The 16,417-nt window shown below is 56.4% G+C and overlaps 2 protein-coding genes across 2 annotated transcripts in view; both read left to right on the forward strand.

Annotated features, from left to right (window-relative positions):
- The first annotated feature begins 709 nt into the window (after positions 1-709).
- Positions 710-9,543, forward strand: PGC (progastricsin). The gene is made up of 9 exons (XM_059399082.1): positions 710-768; positions 3,227-3,377; positions 3,678-3,795; positions 4,879-4,997; positions 5,641-5,840; positions 7,241-7,363; positions 7,994-8,141; positions 8,534-8,632; positions 9,323-9,543. Exons 1-9 carry the CDS (start codon positions 710-712, stop codon positions 9,473-9,475), a joined length of 1,170 nt encoding a protein of 389 aa, XP_059255065.1. The 3' UTR covers positions 9,476-9,543.
- A 1,390-nt stretch (positions 9,544-10,933) lies between these two features.
- Positions 10,934-16,417, forward strand: part of TFEB (transcription factor EB) — a 54,481-nt gene continuing 48,997 nt past the window's right edge. Inside the window, exon 1 of the mRNA XM_059400503.1 lies at positions 10,934-11,109. The gene's annotated coding sequence lies outside the window, so the exon portion shown is untranslated. The remainder of the gene's footprint in view (positions 11,110-16,417) is intronic.

A 16,417-nucleotide genomic window follows, 5' to 3' on the forward strand; every position in this document is an offset into this window, starting at 1 on the left:
TTTCTTTTTTTTTTTTTTTAATAGATTTTATTTATTATTTATTTGACAGAGAGAGAAATCACAAGTAGGCGGAGAGTCAGGCAGAGAGAGAGAGAGAAGCAGGCTCCCGCTGAGCAAAGAGCCCGATGCGGGGCTCGATCCCAGGACACTGAGATCATGACCTGAGCCGAAGGCAGCGGCTTAATCCACTGAGCCACCCAGGCGCCCCCACCAGTGCATCTTAATGGAAACCCCTATTATTCACACTTCTTGGCCCCCACAGCTTGCATTCAAAAGGGCACAAGATGAAAAGTCCTCTGTGGCCACCCTCAAGAAGGAAGACACACAGGGGCATCTGGGTGGCTCAGTCAGTGAAGCGGCTGCCGTCAGCCCAAGTCATGATCTCAGGGTCCTAGAATTGAGCCCTGCGTCAGGCCCCTTGCTCCATGCGGAGCCTGCTTCCCCTTCCACTCTGCCCCTCTTCCCCTGTGTGCTCTCCTTCTGTCTCAAATAAATAAATTGGAAAAAATAAAAAAAAAAGAAGGAAAACATCCAGAAACAGCTGATAGGCGGAGCTCAGGTGCACCTGGGATTGAAGTCAGGCTTTTGCCTGGGGCCGGGAGGCAGGGACCTGGGGGTATAAAGGCAGAAGGAGAGCTCAGGCATCCACTTAGTGCAACAGCCCAACTTGGAGCAGCCCTTCTTCTGTGGCCAGTTGGGAACCGGCATCATGGAGTGGATGGTGGTGGCCTTGGTCAGCTTCCAGCTCTTAGAGGCGGCAGTTATCAAGTGAGTCTGGGGCCTGGCTGCTGGAGCAGGAGTTCGGGCAGGAGTCTGGAGCCCTGTGAGGGGTAACCTGGCCAGTGGCCTCCCCACCAGGCTCCACTCCGGAGTTTCCGCTGGGACAGGGAGGGCTTCCTGAGCAGGTGTAAGCCGGGGACTCAGAGGTCGGATGAGCTACAACTTTGCCCTCATGAAATGTCTGTAACTGAACCAAAGGAGAGTTTGTCCTGCCCTGTAAGCCAATAAGAAATGTGACCCAGAGTTTTTGCCATGAAGCAAGATCGGTGTGGTGCTGCCTGGGAGCGTGGGGAGCTAATGCTCAAAAGTCCCGAATGCGCCGATGGTTTGCAAGTGAGGGTTTTTAAGGGGGAAATAATCAGAGACAAGGGGCTTGAGGTAGTGGATTCTTCTGAAGGGTCAGGGACTGGGTCAACCTCTAGACTGAATGACTTGTCTTTCTGACACTGGTCTGGTTTCTTTCTTTCTTTCTTTTTTATTTGTAAAGATTTTATCTATTTGTTGGAGATAGAGAGAGTGAGAGAGAGCACAAGCTGGGGGAGAAGCAGGCAGAGGGAGAAGCAGGCTCCCTGCTAAGCAAGGAGCCCGATGTGGGACTCGATCTCAGGACCCCAGGATCACGACCTGAGCCGAAGGCAGATGCTTAACCGGCTGAGCCACCCAGGCGCCCCTGGTTTGTCTGGTTTCATCAGCTGTGACTGGGTGGCCCTCTCCTTCCCTGCTCTGAATCCGCTAAACACCCCAGCAATGTGTGTCAGTGATGCTGTCTTTGTTAGCAAAAGCTGGGGCCACACACTTTGCGATTGTGCAGGCTAATTCATTTCTTACTCTCTTGGGCTTCCTTTTCATTATCTTAAGCAAAGCATCCTGGTGTGTTCCCCATAATCCTTCACTACAGGCTACATGCCTTGCTGAAGACTTAATCTGCTGGCGGGTGCACTTCCAGGCAAAGGAAAAAGCACAGCTGCTTCCCCATCTGATGAGAAAAGATGGACCTGGGACAGAGTCGGGGTGACTGCTGTCCAAATAGACACTGAACGGCAGGTGTGCTTTCTTCCACAGAAAGGAACGATGATTTCTGGATAGGCAGATGTTTGCTAAAAACTCCCTTAAGGCCCACGATTTATTTAGCAGATGGCACAGGCATGTAAGCAGAGACAGCAGGAACGTTACGTGCACCTGCAGAGACGTCAGAAGAAAGGGGGCGAGAAGGCGTGGCTCCCAGGACCTGGGAGGGTGCCTGGCCTGCACACGGCTGCCCGTCTCACCCATGAGGACCGATGCCGATACCTGCTGAAGACAAGGCTCCTCGAAGAAACCTGTGTGTGATACGCAAGTTCCGGGGAAGCGGCGAGCCCAAGCAACCATCAGTCTTCAAAGCTCAACGTGAATGGGTTCCGTGCAGAATGGAGGGCGAAAGTGGGGTCTTGAGGGAATGGGGAATCAGGTGGGGAAAGAAATGCAAAGAGCAGGACTTCTGGAGCCCGGAATGAGCCTGGGTGGACCCACAGAGACCTCCGAGGCGATGGCAGCAAGCAGGTCTTGAAGGAGGAGAACCCGAGGGAGATCGGGGGCAGAAGTGCAGACTTCATCATCCAATTCATCCAATTCATCCAATTCCAGGGTGGATCTGGGCTCCAGACCACCCAGGCCAACTTCTACTGCGCCTGCATCGGGAGAAGAGCAGTGACTGGCCCCAGGCCAGACAATTCGAGGCAAGGGCAGACACAGGATCCTTTCTTCTGAGTCCCAGTCTAGTGCTGTCCCCCATACCCATGCTGTGTCTTCGTCATCCAGGACCAGGTGCCGGAGGGCCACCACCGGAGGGGACTGGGGTGAACTCTGCTATCTCTGAAATCTTTCTTAAAATGCATATCTCCTGGGCCGCCTAGCTGGATGACTCGGTAGAGCACGTGACCTTTGATCTTGGGGTCCTGAGTTCAAGCCCTACACTGGACGTAGAGCTTACTTACACAAAAACAATGCACATATCCTGCCAGGGCTAATGGCCAAAGTCCTCCTTGCCTTCCAGGGAAGGAATTTATGGGATATCTCAGAGCAAAGGGCCAGGATAGGATGTAGACCCTCGAGATGGGATGTGGGCATGCATCAGGGAAGGTATTTGTTTTCTGAATCGTGTAACAAGTCCTGTGAAGAGCTTTGAAGAGAGGGAGAGGGAAAGAGAGAGGCAGAGGGAGAAAGAAACAGAGGGACAGACCTAGGGAAAGAGACATAGAGACAGAGAGAAACGAAGGGAGCTGGGGCCAGAGCAGGAGCGAGAGGGAGACACACACAGAGACACAGTGATGGGCACAGGGGACACGGGGGCTGGGGCCTGAGGGATGCGGTTGGAGGTGGCACGGCAGGGAGGGATGGAGGAACCAGGACTGTCAGAGGTGCTGTAGGAAGTAGGGAGGGCCCTGCCCTGACGCCAGGCCTTCTTCAGAGTCCCCCTGAGGAAATTAGAGCCTGTCCGTGCAACCATGAAGGAGAAGGGCTTACTGGGGGAGTTCCTGAGGACCCACAAGAATGACCCTGCCCAGAAGTACCACGTTGGCGATCTCGGCATGGTCTACGAACCCCTGGCCTATCTGGATGTGAGTCCTGACCCTCCGTGGGGGTTCCCTCTCCTTGGGGCCAAAGACTGAGGCCGGACTCCCAGGGGTGTGCCGAGCTATCTCTCTGTACCCTCCCACCTGGCGCCTGCGTCCTGCTCCCTTCTCTCACACCTGCCAGCCCCCACTGAGGGTCTGTGTGTTCTGGGCAAGTACGGAAGATAGGCTTGGGCCTCTTCCTCGGTGGCAGGTTGTAGAGCAAGGGCTCTGTCCAAGGAGGAGGCTGGGCCTGAGGGTCTCTGTATCCCTCCAGAGCTAACAGCCTGCCCCATGGCCCCCCAGAGTCTATACCTTGGAGAAATCGCCATCGGGACCCCACCGCAGAACTTTCTGGTCCTTTTTGATACCGGATCCTCCAGTCTGTGGGTGCCCTCGGTCCAGTGCCAGAGCCAGGCCTGTGGTAAGTGCAGGGCTCGCTAGGGAGAGTGGTTGGCAAGGGAGGGCGCAGACCGCCTTGGGGGGAAGGGGCAAGAGATGGTGGGGTCTGAGGGCTTTAATCCTGAGAGTCAGGTACTTGGCCAGGGTCAAGGGGCATGTGCAGGACCGAAGGAAGAGGCTGGCCCTAGGTCTGGGTGGTCTGTTTGTCTTCCTTCTCACCAACACATGCTCCTTCACCTGCTCCAGTCCGCCCTCTGCCCCCCAGCTCCAACCATCCCACTCTGCTCTGCTCCATTCTGTTCCCTGTAGACGACACCATTCCCTCTCACCAAAGTCAACAACAGTCTTTCCATGTCACTCCACTCCGCTGCTTACTAAGTTCTCACCGCGTGTCTCCTAGACGCAGGGGAGAACAATGCAAGAGCTGGTCCCTGTCTTGTAGCCGTATTTGTAGACAGGCCAAGTTCCTCTCCTTAAGGCTGCCTTGGTCCCTGCCAGAGCCTGGGGGTTTGGGTCCTGACACTTCTAATCCAAAGAGTCCCTCACTGGTCACGTCCAGGTTTTTGACAGGGTGAGGGTGGAGGGAACACAGGGATCCCCTGGACGTTCATTTGCTCCCACAGATGATGAGTGATTTCTCGGGGGGGGATCTGCAAGGAGGGGGCAGGGAAGCAGAGAAGGATTCTAGGCCACTTACCTACCAAGGGTCACGGTCAAAGAACAACACAAGATTCTGCAAGTCAGGGACGCCTGGGTGATTCCAGCATCCTGGAATCGGGTCCCACATCGGGCTCCTTGCGCGGCGGGGAGCCTGCTTCTCCCTCTGCCTCTGCCTGCCATTCTGTCTGCCTGTGCTCGCTCTCTCTCCCTCTCTCTCTCTGATAAATAAATAAAATCTTTAAAAAAAAAAAAAAAAGATTCTGCAAGTCAGAGGGGGCTTTGAGGCCAAGCCTGGCCACCCTCACATAGGCCTTCCTGTGCTTCCTGAACCCCGAGACCATGTGTCCTGGGATGCTGGGGCCCCGGGATGGGAGCACAGGCTGGGACTCGGGGGGGCAGCCCTCCGCCTGCTGGCCTGTCTCCCCAAACTCTCCTTCCGCTGTAGCCACTCACTCCCGCTTCAACCCCAACGCGTCCTCGACTTACTCCAGTCACGGGCAGACCTTCTCCGTGCAGTACGGCAGCGGCAGCCTCCGTGGCGTCTACGGCTATGACACTCTGAGGGTGAGCCGGGCTGCAGGCCACTCTGTGCCCCAGGATGTGGGAGTTGTCCCTGGGGCTCTGACTTGGCCTGGAAGCTCTCAGACCTGAGTCTGATGGGAGTTTAGCCCGACCTGAGAATACAGAGAAAACCTAGTGCTCTACTGAGTACAAACCCGCCGATGAGTACACCAAGTGCCCCTCCATGCCGTCCCCTTCGCACACTGAGTGCCCCTGATGGAGGGGATGACCTAGTCCTTTAGTGAAGGAGCTTAAACCAGGGGAGGGGGGTCAGGGGGAAGAAGATGGCGGGGGGTGGTGGTGGCTGCAGCAGCAGCCAGAGAAGGCCACTTGAGAGAAAACTTGGCTCTTGCAAGATGTATCAAGAAGGCAAGGGGCAGGTGGTGGGGTTATAGACATTGGGGAGGGTATGTGCTATGGTGAGTGCTGTGAAGTGTGTAAACCTGGTGATTCACAGACCTGTACCCTTGGGGCTAATAATACATTACATATTTATTAAAAAAAAGAAGAAGAAGAAGAAGAAGAAGGCAAGGGGCCGGGGTGAAGGAGGGATGAACTAGGGAGCCTCGAGGGTCTTTGTGGGGGAGGGTATGGGGAGGTGAGTGGAGTTCCACTTATCCTCTCCCATCCCCCGTGTCCCTTCCAGGTCCAGAGCGCTCAGGTCCCCAACCAGCAGTTTGGCCTTAGTGAGCACGAGCCAAGTCCCTATTTCCTCCAGTTCAAGTTTGATGGCATCATGGGCCTGGCCTACCCAGCCCTGGCAGAGGGTAGGAGCGCCACGGCTCTGCAGGGCCTGCTGCAGGCTGGCCTCCTCTCCAGCCCGGTCTTCAGCTTCTACCTGGGCAGGTAAGATACTGCTTGCAGGGTGGGGGGGTGTTCCTGAGCTCCCAGGCAACTCCCCCCATCCCCAGACAAGTGAGCTCAATGCTTTGGGGGTTGGGGGCTTCCCATCAGGCATTTGGCTTCAGCTCCTACTGTGTCTAGGACTTTCCTCCTGGGCTGTCCTCTCCTGTCCAACTGTCCCCCTAGCCATATCCTTTCCCTCATCTCTGTGTCTGTCCCCAGCCCACTCAGACTTCGCGTTTCATCACCAGTTCAGAATCGTTCCCTCTTCTGGGTGAACTTAGCTTTGAGTAGGCTGCTCGTTCTGGATACCTCTTGGATTTATCTCCTGCCCAGAGCTGCAGTTAGCTCACTGCCTTCTGGACACTTCTTTCGTGTACAATCTATTGCTTCATCTCCTTTGATGTATTGTTCTCTCCAGGTCCTGGAGTCTTCTGGTCAAGGTTCATAGTTTGCCCACAATAGGGTGTTTTTCTCACCGCAAACACAAGCCATGCAGCCGCTTCATGTCGGTGCCTGGGAGCCAGGTGGTGGGGGCGGAGTCAGTGGCCTGTGGGGGACTTTCTTTCCTCTCCCAGAGTTAGCCAGCCACCTTCTGGAGATAGTCAGCATGTACTCTCTCACCTTAATCTCCTGAGTCTGACTATCAACAGTGTCACCCTGTTCCTAATGCTGCTGATTTAGTCTCACCTCTGATTACAGTTCATTCTGAGTTTCGCCCTTAGGAGCTCTGCCCAATTCCACACTCAGGTTCGGCTCCCAGGGGAGGCTGAAAGGACCAGGGAATACACTTCTCTCCTCTTTGCCAAGGCTCTACCTCCTTCCAGTCCCAGCAGAAAAATGACAAGTGGGGCTCAGGGTGAGACTCCCAGTGACATAGGACAATAGTAGCAAGAACTGGAAGAGAGAGAAGGGTGTGTGGGATGGGGGGGGGGGCCACACAGCCAGCAGCTTCCCCTGAGGCCCTGCATCTGGAACCAGAGGCACTGGGAATTCTGAGGGGCTCAGCTTGGAGCTGCAGTGATAAAGGGGGATACAACTCCTTCCCTCAGCAAGCCTAGTGTGACGGGGAGACACAGTGTTGTCCTTAGGGGCCCAGTCTGAGGGAGGAGACACAGCCCTGCCTCAGGGAGCCCCAGTCTGAAGAAGGGAGACATAGACCAGTCCTCAGGGACCCCAGTCTGAGGGGGGAGACACAGCCCTGCCCTCAGGAACCCCAGTCTGAGGCGAGACATAGACCTGCCCTCAGGGACCCCAGTCTGAGGGGAGACATAGCCATGCTCTTAGGGACCCCCAGCCTGCAGCCAGGGCAGGACCTCTATTTCCCTTTGAGGATGAATGTTCAACAGGAAATCTTTTCTATAGCGATTTCCCTGATTCACCCTTCCCTTTCCCTTCTGCAGAGGCATGAGCTCTCAGAATGGAGCAGTTCTCATATTTGGAGGGATAGACCACAGCCTGCACAGTGGACCGATCTACTGGGCCCCCGTCACCCAGGAGCGCTACTGGCAGATTGGCATTGAGGAGTGAGTCTGTGCTGGAGCTTGAAGACCTGGCAGGCTTCGAGGCATTTCATGTTATGCACCCACAGACTCTCTCTCTCTCTCTCTCTCACACACACACACACACACACATACACACACAGAGGTAGGTACTTCTAGGAGGTACACATAGGAGACCCCTGAAGTCTTCCCCCACAAAGCCACAGCTATCCTCTGCTGGAGACTGAAGGCCCAGCTCAGCCTGGAAAAGTGGGTGAGGTGGGCACAATGTAAATGGGGTAGGTCTGGAATCTGAAACATTCTAAACCCTGTGGTTCAACACTATGTGCTTACTAATTGGAAACTATGATGTTTTTTGGGGGGAGAATTAATGTGGTCATAGTTAAACCGTTCAGTGACACCGGCTTTCAGCGTTTCTAGAACCTTCCTTGGAACTTTAAATAACAACGTTCCATGGCCATTTAGGTGGCTTTGAAAAGACTCTGAATGGTGTGAGGCAGGGGGATGGTTGGAAGGACCTCTGCAGAGTCCTTACCTCCAGGTATACCACAATTCTGTGGCTGTGGCTGTTTGTCCCTTGGGGGTGCGGGAAAGCCAACTTCCTAGATTCCCTGAGCTGGAGATGCTGAAGGCGTTCATCTCTTCACCATTCAGGTTCCTCATTGGTGGCCATGCCACGGGCTGGTGCTCCCAGGGCTGTCAGGCCATTGTGGACACAGGCACATCTCCGCTCACTGTACCCCAGCAGTACCTGAGCGCCCTTCTGCAGGCTACAGGGGCCCAGGCTGACCAGTACGGACAGGTGTGTCTAGTGTAGGCATCCTCCTTCTTTCAGAGAGGCCCCCTGGGAGGCATTTATGATTCTTCTGGAAATAGCCCCACTCTTGGCCTCCTGCTCCTAGTTGTCCCAAAGCCCTGGAGGTGGGTGGGTGGGGGCCTGGGAGAACTGGGGCTGGGGGCTGGGTCTTGAGCTGGGAGGGTAATGGGTGGCTACTATTGGGGCAGAATTTCCTTGGAGCTTCAGCCCTTCCAAAGTAATGGGCTAAACACTTTTCAGGCTTTGGAGTAAGATCAAACTAACTGGACTGTGGGACCAAGCAGGGCCCCAGCGGGATCAAGGGCACTGAAGGGAGGGGGTTGGCAGGTCCTCTCAGGTGGGCGATGCAGCACCTGGGGCCTTGTTCCTCTCTGCAGTTTACTGTGGACTGTAACAACATCCAGAACCTGCCCACCTTGACCTTCCTCATCAGTGGTGTGCATTTCTCCCTGCCCTACCACTCCTACGTCTTCACAGTGAGTCTGTAGGGACGCGACGGCTGTGAGGAGGGGCCGGGGGCCCGAGATACCGGGTCTCCTCACCACATGCTATCCCCCAGCTCTTCGTGAGCCCCACTTTATTTTCTGCCTTCACTGGTTCCAAACCCCTACACTGGCACGAGGCCGCGAAACAGAAGAGTGCCATCTATTATTGATTACTATTACTAATGAGTGTGGAGAGGCGCTGGGGTATGGGTTGTGTACTCACTAGGGTAAGCCCTATGGGAAGCATTTTGCCTACACCATCCCACTGAACTGTCAGACCATTTGAGGAAGGGGGTGCTAATTTCTATTTTACAAGTGAAAACTTGGAGGTCCAGAGAGGTTAAGAAACAGACGCAAGGCTACACAGCTAGTCGGGGTGAAGCTCAGGTTGGAAGCTGAATTGGTCTGGCTTCAAGGCTTCGCCAGCAGGCTGACCTCCTCCAGATGGGGAGCAAAAGGGAGGTGGATGGGAACTTGGGGAGAGGAGACTGCAGACGGTCACCACAGCCTGCTTCCATCCATTGCAGAAATCCCTCCTACTCTGGGGCTCAGCTGGCCTGTGAGCCCCCAGGGGTCACAAGCCTGGCTCCCTCGTTTCTGCATTTCGCACTCCTGGCCTGGGGCTCAGGGCTGAGCAGGGCCCGGTCCAAGGAATGAGCGCTGCCCTTCCGTGTTGTGCAGGGAAATGGCGTTTGCACCATTGCGGTCCAGGCCACCTACCTGCCCTCCAGCAGTGGCCAGTCCCTGTGGATCCTCGGGGGCGTCTTCCTCAGGTCCTACTATTCCATCTTCGACATTGGCAACAACAGGGTGGGCTTTGCCACTGCCGCCTAGACTCAGCACCTAGATGCCTGGCTTCCTTCTTCCTCTCCACCCTCAGCCCTGCAGGCGCTACTTCTCTGGAATCAGCCTTCTTTCTCTGGCTTTGGGGCTTTCTGTCCTAATAAATAGTTTTTCTGCATGTTGGTCAGCATGTTTTTTTTTTTTCGAGGGCCGATGTGGCCTGTAAGGCAGCTCCTGGTCACAGGAATGGGAGGGAAGACGGAGTCAGGGGAAGATGTGCTTCTGCTGGACCTGTTCTCTCTCAGGGGCTAAGAGGTTTGTGGGGGTGGGGAGGGGTGTCACTGAGGTTCTAAGAGAGATAGGGCATAAGGCAGGGCTTGGGGAGGGGCCCTGGGCCCCTCAGAGCTTGGGGTCTCTCCACATTGAGGCAGGCATTCCTTTGTGACGCGCCAAGGGGCCCTATTACCACAACCCAAAATGCTCTGCTGACCTAATGGACCAAAGGACCGGCAGAACCACCCCAGACAAGCCCACTAGCACTGTGATGAGGGCTCCCATCCTCCCACTAACCAGGCCTTCTTCTCCTCACCTGTGATCAAGCTTGTACTGGGAGCTTCTGAGAAATGCTAGATGCCCATGTACACGTGTGACAGTCATGGCTACTTCTGGAAGGGGGGTGATGCTCCCAGAACCTATTTCCAGAAGGACTTCAAAAGGTCTGGGCTGAGTGAAACTGATCACATTTTCACCTAGAATCTTCTGCGGGGGGCGGGGGGGGGGGGGAGCTAGGACTGATGAAGCTTGAGGAGGGGTATTACTGGAAAACCATAATGGGAGGGTTGTAGGCTCCTTGTACACATTTCTTTCACCCCATCCTTCACTAGTCTGACCTCAACCTTGCTCCTTATGTTCAGGGTCAGGGGTGAAAGACAAGATCTAAGTCGGGCACTCCATTCCAAAACACGAGGGAAACTGAGGTTTGCCACGTAGTGGTTTCTATAGCAACAGCCCACCATCTGGGACCCTACTACATCTTTCCTAGACTCTAGTAAAGACAGCATGCTGCACACCTCTCCTTGGGGTCAGAGAAACCACGGGGTGTATCATAGTGAGCTGTAGTTCGTGACATCTCTGAGTAAGAAGAAAAAAAAAACTTGCAGAAGAGGCAGAAATGAAGTGGAACTTAAGTTCCAAGTCAAAAAGCCATGGCCACGTACACAAGCCAGGGCTCACAGAGTGGGACTACAAACCCCGGCGTTCCTGGCGGAGCCGACGGGAGGGACTACATTTCCCCGCGGGCGCCGCGGTAGGCCCGCGAGGGGCGGGGCGGGGCGGGGCGGGGCGGCCCGCGAGGGGCGGGGCGGGGCGGGGCGGACCGCGGGGGCGTGTGCTGCCCTCTGCCGGGCGCGGCGGGAAGTGGGTGCGGATTGACAGGGGGAGCCCCGGCGCCGGGCGCGGGGCTCGGTGACAGCAGAGGCGGCGGCCGCGGGCTGGACCTAGGGAGCGGCGGCGGCGGCGCCGACGGCAGCTGGAAGGGCGGACGGGGCGGGCCTCCCTGGTGGCGCGGAGCCGGAGGAGTCCGGGAGGGGGCGGCAGGCGCAGCTCGCGGGCCGGACACCTGAACTTGGGACAAGTTGCCAGAGCCGCGGGGCACAGGCGGCGGACGGATTGACCTTCAGAGCTAGGTGAGCGGGACCGGGGGGCAAGGGGTGCACGGAGGGCCCGGAACCTCGGACCCAGGCTCCCCCGCCCCCATTGTGGGTGCGGGAGACAGGTGGGTGGATGGGGGTGCCGGCTGAAGAGGGGACAGAGAGTGTGTGTGCCGCGCCAACACCAGCTCTGCGGTCCGTCTAGTCCGGGACTCTCCGCACATGGCCGGAGCGGAGCTGCTTGCGGAGCCCGGGAGCCCCTCCGGCCCCTCACTGCAGGCCCGGGCCGGGGGCGGCTTCTCCGCGACCTTATGTAACCAGGCGGGAGGGGCCGGGGCGGGCATGGGCCTTCCCGACTCGGGAGCTGGGAGTCGAAGGGGCGGGAGGCGTGGGAGTGAACTTGCAACAAGTTTGAGGGACGTGTGGGCCTTGCGCCTACTCCTTCTCCACCGGAGGCGGCTGGGGCGGGTGGTACGGGGGAGGGCGCCGGAGGCCCGGGAGGCGTGCGGGGGCCGAGTTCGTCCCGGCCAGGCCCAACCTGGATGGTCCCGGGGAGTGGGAGGGCCGGGACGGCGCCACGCCCCCGGGGCTGGGCTGCTGGAGCGGGGCGGGTGGAAGTACCATCCCTCCCTCCCTTCCCGTCTCTTCCTCCCCCTCGGTGTCTTAAGAAGCGGCGCGTCCCCTGGTATCCTAAGCTCTTCTCCCCTTTGCATTAACTCCGCGACCTCTGAGAACCCCAACCCCAGAGCTCACACTTCGCGCGTCCCTCTTTCTGCTCCCCGGAGCTCCCAGCCATCTGCCGGCCCCTAAGTACCCCCACCTTCTTGGTCCAGAATCCCGGAAAACACGCCCCCTTCCCCCTTATTCCAGGAGTTCGTACCGCCCAACCCCTTGACGTCCCGCCCTCGAAATCCACGCGGGGTCTCCTCCCCACCTCCCCAAACCCTGGTCGGCCACAGGGGCATAGCGCGTGCACTTCCCTCCTCGAAGAGAGAGGGTTGTTGCCAGCTTTGTCCCCGCCCCTCGGCCCCTTCCCGGCCCCGGGTTCTGGCTTCACGCACCGCTGCCCGGAGCTGCTCCGGTTTGCGCGAGCAGGTTCGCGCCGCAGCAGCCTGGCGCGCCCCAGCCCCGCGCCCGCGGGGAAGGAGGGAGGGCTCCCGGGGCGGGGCTCCTCTGCACGCGCGCCCTTAGTGTCCCCAGCTCCCCCTCCCCGTTCCCTGGTGGCCGCTCACTGCGGAGTCCTTTCCACCCCATTCCACTCCAGCCGGGATTCTCTCGCCGCTCTGTTCCGGGGACGGTTCGGCTCTGTTTCTGGTCTGGATTTGAGCACAGTGCCTCCTTTGGCATTACGCCCCCAGGAAGTGTCCGTGAATTACCGCACAGCCCCCACCCTGAGTGAGGGAGTCTTAGTCCAGCTGAGAAAGGGCAAGGCCCGTGCAGGCCCTTAGTGACACTTCTCAGATGTGGGCTCAGACCCCTGCACCCGCCCAGTCTAAGATTCCACTGGCCCAGGACCTGGCAATTGGTGGGGGAGGAAGGTGGCTCTGGTTTCCTCTTGGGCGGCCAGAAGGGGTTGGCTCAGATCGGAAGGTAGTTCCCGGATCTTTAGCCTGTTTGCTCGGAGGCCCTCTGTGTGCCCAGCCTGGTGGAGAGCCTCCAGGCCCTGTCCTCAGGCGGATAACAGTCTAGGGGAGAGATGCCAGCAATAAAGGCTGGTCTTAGACGCGGCCGAAGGGGAGAGCCCTGCGTGGTAGTTTGCTGGTATGCTAGTACCATGCCTCAGTTTCCCCAGCTATAGGAAAATGAGCAACTCACTTGGCCCTCTTCTTTCTGCCTGTCCCCCACACCCCGACGCTAGTTCACTAGAAAGCATAAATGAGAGGCTGTTTGTGTGACTCTGTGCTCTGTCTGCTTCTCTGGAAGGGAGCTAATACTGCTTACAACTCAGCTCTAGTAGGTGCGGACGAATGGGAATCCTGTTCCGGTCCGGTGGAGGTGGTGCAGGGCATGGGGCAGGGGACCCCTCCCCCCCTCGAGTGAGCACCAAATCCATGGAGAACCAGCTGGGCTGCTGAGGGCTGAGAGTTGGGTGACTCACAGTCAGAGGTGGGCAGGGGGTGGGCCAGGGCCTGGGATGATGGGCCTACCTACGGCCCACCCCCATGGCCAGTCAGCCCCCTTTGAGCCTCAAGGCTTGAAAGTAGGTAGGAGGGGCCTCCCACCCTTCAGAGCTGGCTGTCCTTTGGGGGTCTGGCTTCTGGCCTTCATCCCTCTTGGGGCTTTGTTTATGGCTGTAATTGTATCATTAGCTGGGGTTTTATAGAGTTACTTAGCACCTGCCCCCACAGGGAGTGGCCCAACCACCCCCTGGCTTCTGTCTCTTCCTTTTCAAAGTCAACTTGGTTTCTGCCCATAGCAGGGGTTTCCCCAACCGCAGCTGGCATGAGAGCCAGGTTGGGCCTTTGTCCTAGGGATGGAGGGCTGTCAGCACTTGGGGCCCAGCTTGGGGCTGCCCTGGAGATGACTGTGGAAATTGGGCAGACCTCCTCTGATGCTGAGGGAGGGAGGTCAGGATTTCCAGAACTGCCAGAAGTGTCGACCCCCCACGATGCTGCAAGTGGATAAGTAGGTAAGGTGTCTATTGTCCTCTGAAAAAAGAGGGAGGAAAAGGTACCCTCCTTCCAGGCTATTGTGAAGGTTCAGGGTAGAGCAGTGTCTGGTACTGGTGAGTCTGTAATGTTGCTCCATATTTCACTGTGGGGCGTGTGTAATTGAGAGGAGTTTGTGTGTGTGTGTATGGTGATGAGATGATGGGTATCTAGGTACATGTGTACAGATGAATCGTCCGTGTGTGTGTCTGTGGGAGTATAACCACACGATATGTTGATGGAATATTCATCTAGTTTCTTTATGCTATAATAGAACAACATTCTAAGAAAATTTAGCTATAAATAATAGTTGCATTTATTATGTCTTTACTTTTTTTTTTCTTAAAGATTTTATTTACTTATTTGTCAGAGAGAGAGAGAGAGAGAGAGCACCTGCACGCACAAGCAGGGGGAACAGCAGGCTCCCTGCCAAACAAGGAGCCCAATGTGGGACTTGATCCCAGGACCTTGGGATCATGACCTGAGCCAAAGGCAGATGCCCAACCAACTGAACCACCCAGGTGTCCTGTGTATTTACTCTTTAGAGTGAGGTAGGAATGATTATTTTCATTATCCAGATTCAGAGAAGTTAAGCAAGTTGCCTGAAGTCACACAGCATGGAAGAGGTAGGGACTCTAACTGAGGTCCAGCTTCCTCCAGAATCCATGTTCTCAGTCTCTCAAGCAGACCACTTTGGGTTTCTCAGGAGTTCTCTCTTAAAAGGTGGGCAGGTGTGGGTCTGGGAACCTTCTTTGCCCCAGGCAGGGTCTCCTGCTCTGAGCAGGGTGTAAACTGGCTGAGGCCTCTGCCCCAGGGCCACACCTGTCTCCTGGCTGTTCCTCTGAACTCTGCTGACACAGGTGATCAAAGGACCTCTGGTGAGGACTCTCCTGACTGGCCCTGGGGAGGAGAGGAGTTCAGACAAGGCTTCCTGGGTCTCCTTGGAAACCTCACACATTAACTTGCATGCAGCCCTCGCTAGGCACTTGTTTACTAGATGTGGGGAAAGGCTGTGGCAGCTATTGAGTGAGAATGAACAGCCACCAGTCACGAGAACACAGGAGTCCCCTCCCGGCCAGCCGGTATGGGCGCGCAGGTCCCACTGCTCTCAGCCTCCGTCTCCATGGCTGGGAACCTATCACCTAGCCTGGGGGGGGTGGTGATGGTGGTGCGGTTTCCCCTCTAATGTGAACCTTCTGTGGCTCTCTGGCAAAGGCAGCCAGACAGGAGAGGCTCCCCAGAGGGAGGCGTGTGTGCTTCCGGGGGAGGGGGACACTGCTGAAGTCCACTCTCTAGAGCATGAGCTTAAGGCTGGCCTGGGTGGTACGACCAGCCAGTTTCTCTTGGGACATCATCAGAGCCAGGGCGAACTGAGCCCTAAGTTAAGTGCCATGTCGCCAGGAGATTGTTAAGAATAGGAGCTCCAGGGCCAGGCTGCTTGGCTTGGAATCCCACCTCTGACATACCCTAGCTGTGTGACCCCTGGGCCAGCTGCTTTACCCCACTGTGCCTCCATTTGCACTGGAAAGCAAGTGTTATGCTAGCACCTGCTTACTAGTGCTGCAGGGAGGGCTGAGTGTTGTTTTTTTAAGATTTTATTCATTTATTTTAGAGAGAAAGAGAGAGAACTCCAGCAGGGGAAGGTGGAGAGGGAGAGGGAGAGAGAGAATTCCAAGCAGACTCGGAGCTGAGCATGGAGCCCAACTCAGGGCTCAATCCTAGGACCAGGAGCCAAAATCAAGAGTCAGATGCTTAACTGACCGAGTCCCCCAGGCACCCCATCTGGGCTGAGTATTTTGACACGTGCTGCACCAGTCAAATGAGACCTAGAATAGCTCAAATGAGACCTAGAATGGCATCGTGCTCAAAGATGTTATTAATCATTAACGGACTCTTACAACTCCTTTATTTTTCTGTTTCTCATTCCCAAGTGAGGAAATAGAGGTACAGAACGCTCTAGTGAAGAGAAAAAGACCTGTGGGTGGACTCCCCTGCACATCTGACACCCTCGAAAGCAATGCCTTACATGGGGCTTTGTAGCTTTGGTGGCCGCAGTCCCCCTTCATTCCCTGGTGACCACACCCAGCCCGGTCTCTACGGTTAACAAAATCGAATGGACTGCAGTGCTTGAGGCAACTCTCCGGCCCCCTGCCCTGCCCTGCCCCACCCCTGGGGATTCCCTGGGTAGCATCTGGCCTAGACACTCACTACCCACTCCTGACCCATGGCTCACCCCCCAGCAGATGCCTCAGAGGGGCAGGGGCATGAGGCAGAGCCATTGCTGGTTTTCTTTCCTGGCTCCTAGGTGTGGGCATGATGAGGAGGAGAGAGGAGGACTAATATCCCCACCATGTGATGCCGTGGGATTAATCCAAAATTCCAGCAGGTTTTCCAGAAACCCATGGTCCATATTCCTCCTCCCAGTCCCTTGTTCATGCTGATCCCTTCTCCTGCCCACCCCTCCTGTGCTCCTCCCTCTAACCAAATCCTCTGTCCATCAGGGCACACCTTCCAGGGAGACCAGGCGATGGGTCCATGGGTCCATGACTGTAGCTTTGGTGGATATTATGATCGCCTGGGGAGCTCTTAAAAATAGTGGAACATGCCTAGCTGGTTCACTTGCTAGAGCATACCATGCTTTAATCTCTGGGTCATGAGTTCAAGCCCTACACTGGGTGGAGAGCTTACTTAACCAA

This window comes from Mustela nigripes, chromosome 5 (assembly GCF_022355385.1).
Source record: "Mustela nigripes isolate SB6536 chromosome 5, MUSNIG.SB6536, whole genome shotgun sequence".
Taxonomy (NCBI): Eukaryota; Metazoa; Chordata; class Mammalia; order Carnivora; family Mustelidae; genus Mustela; species Mustela nigripes.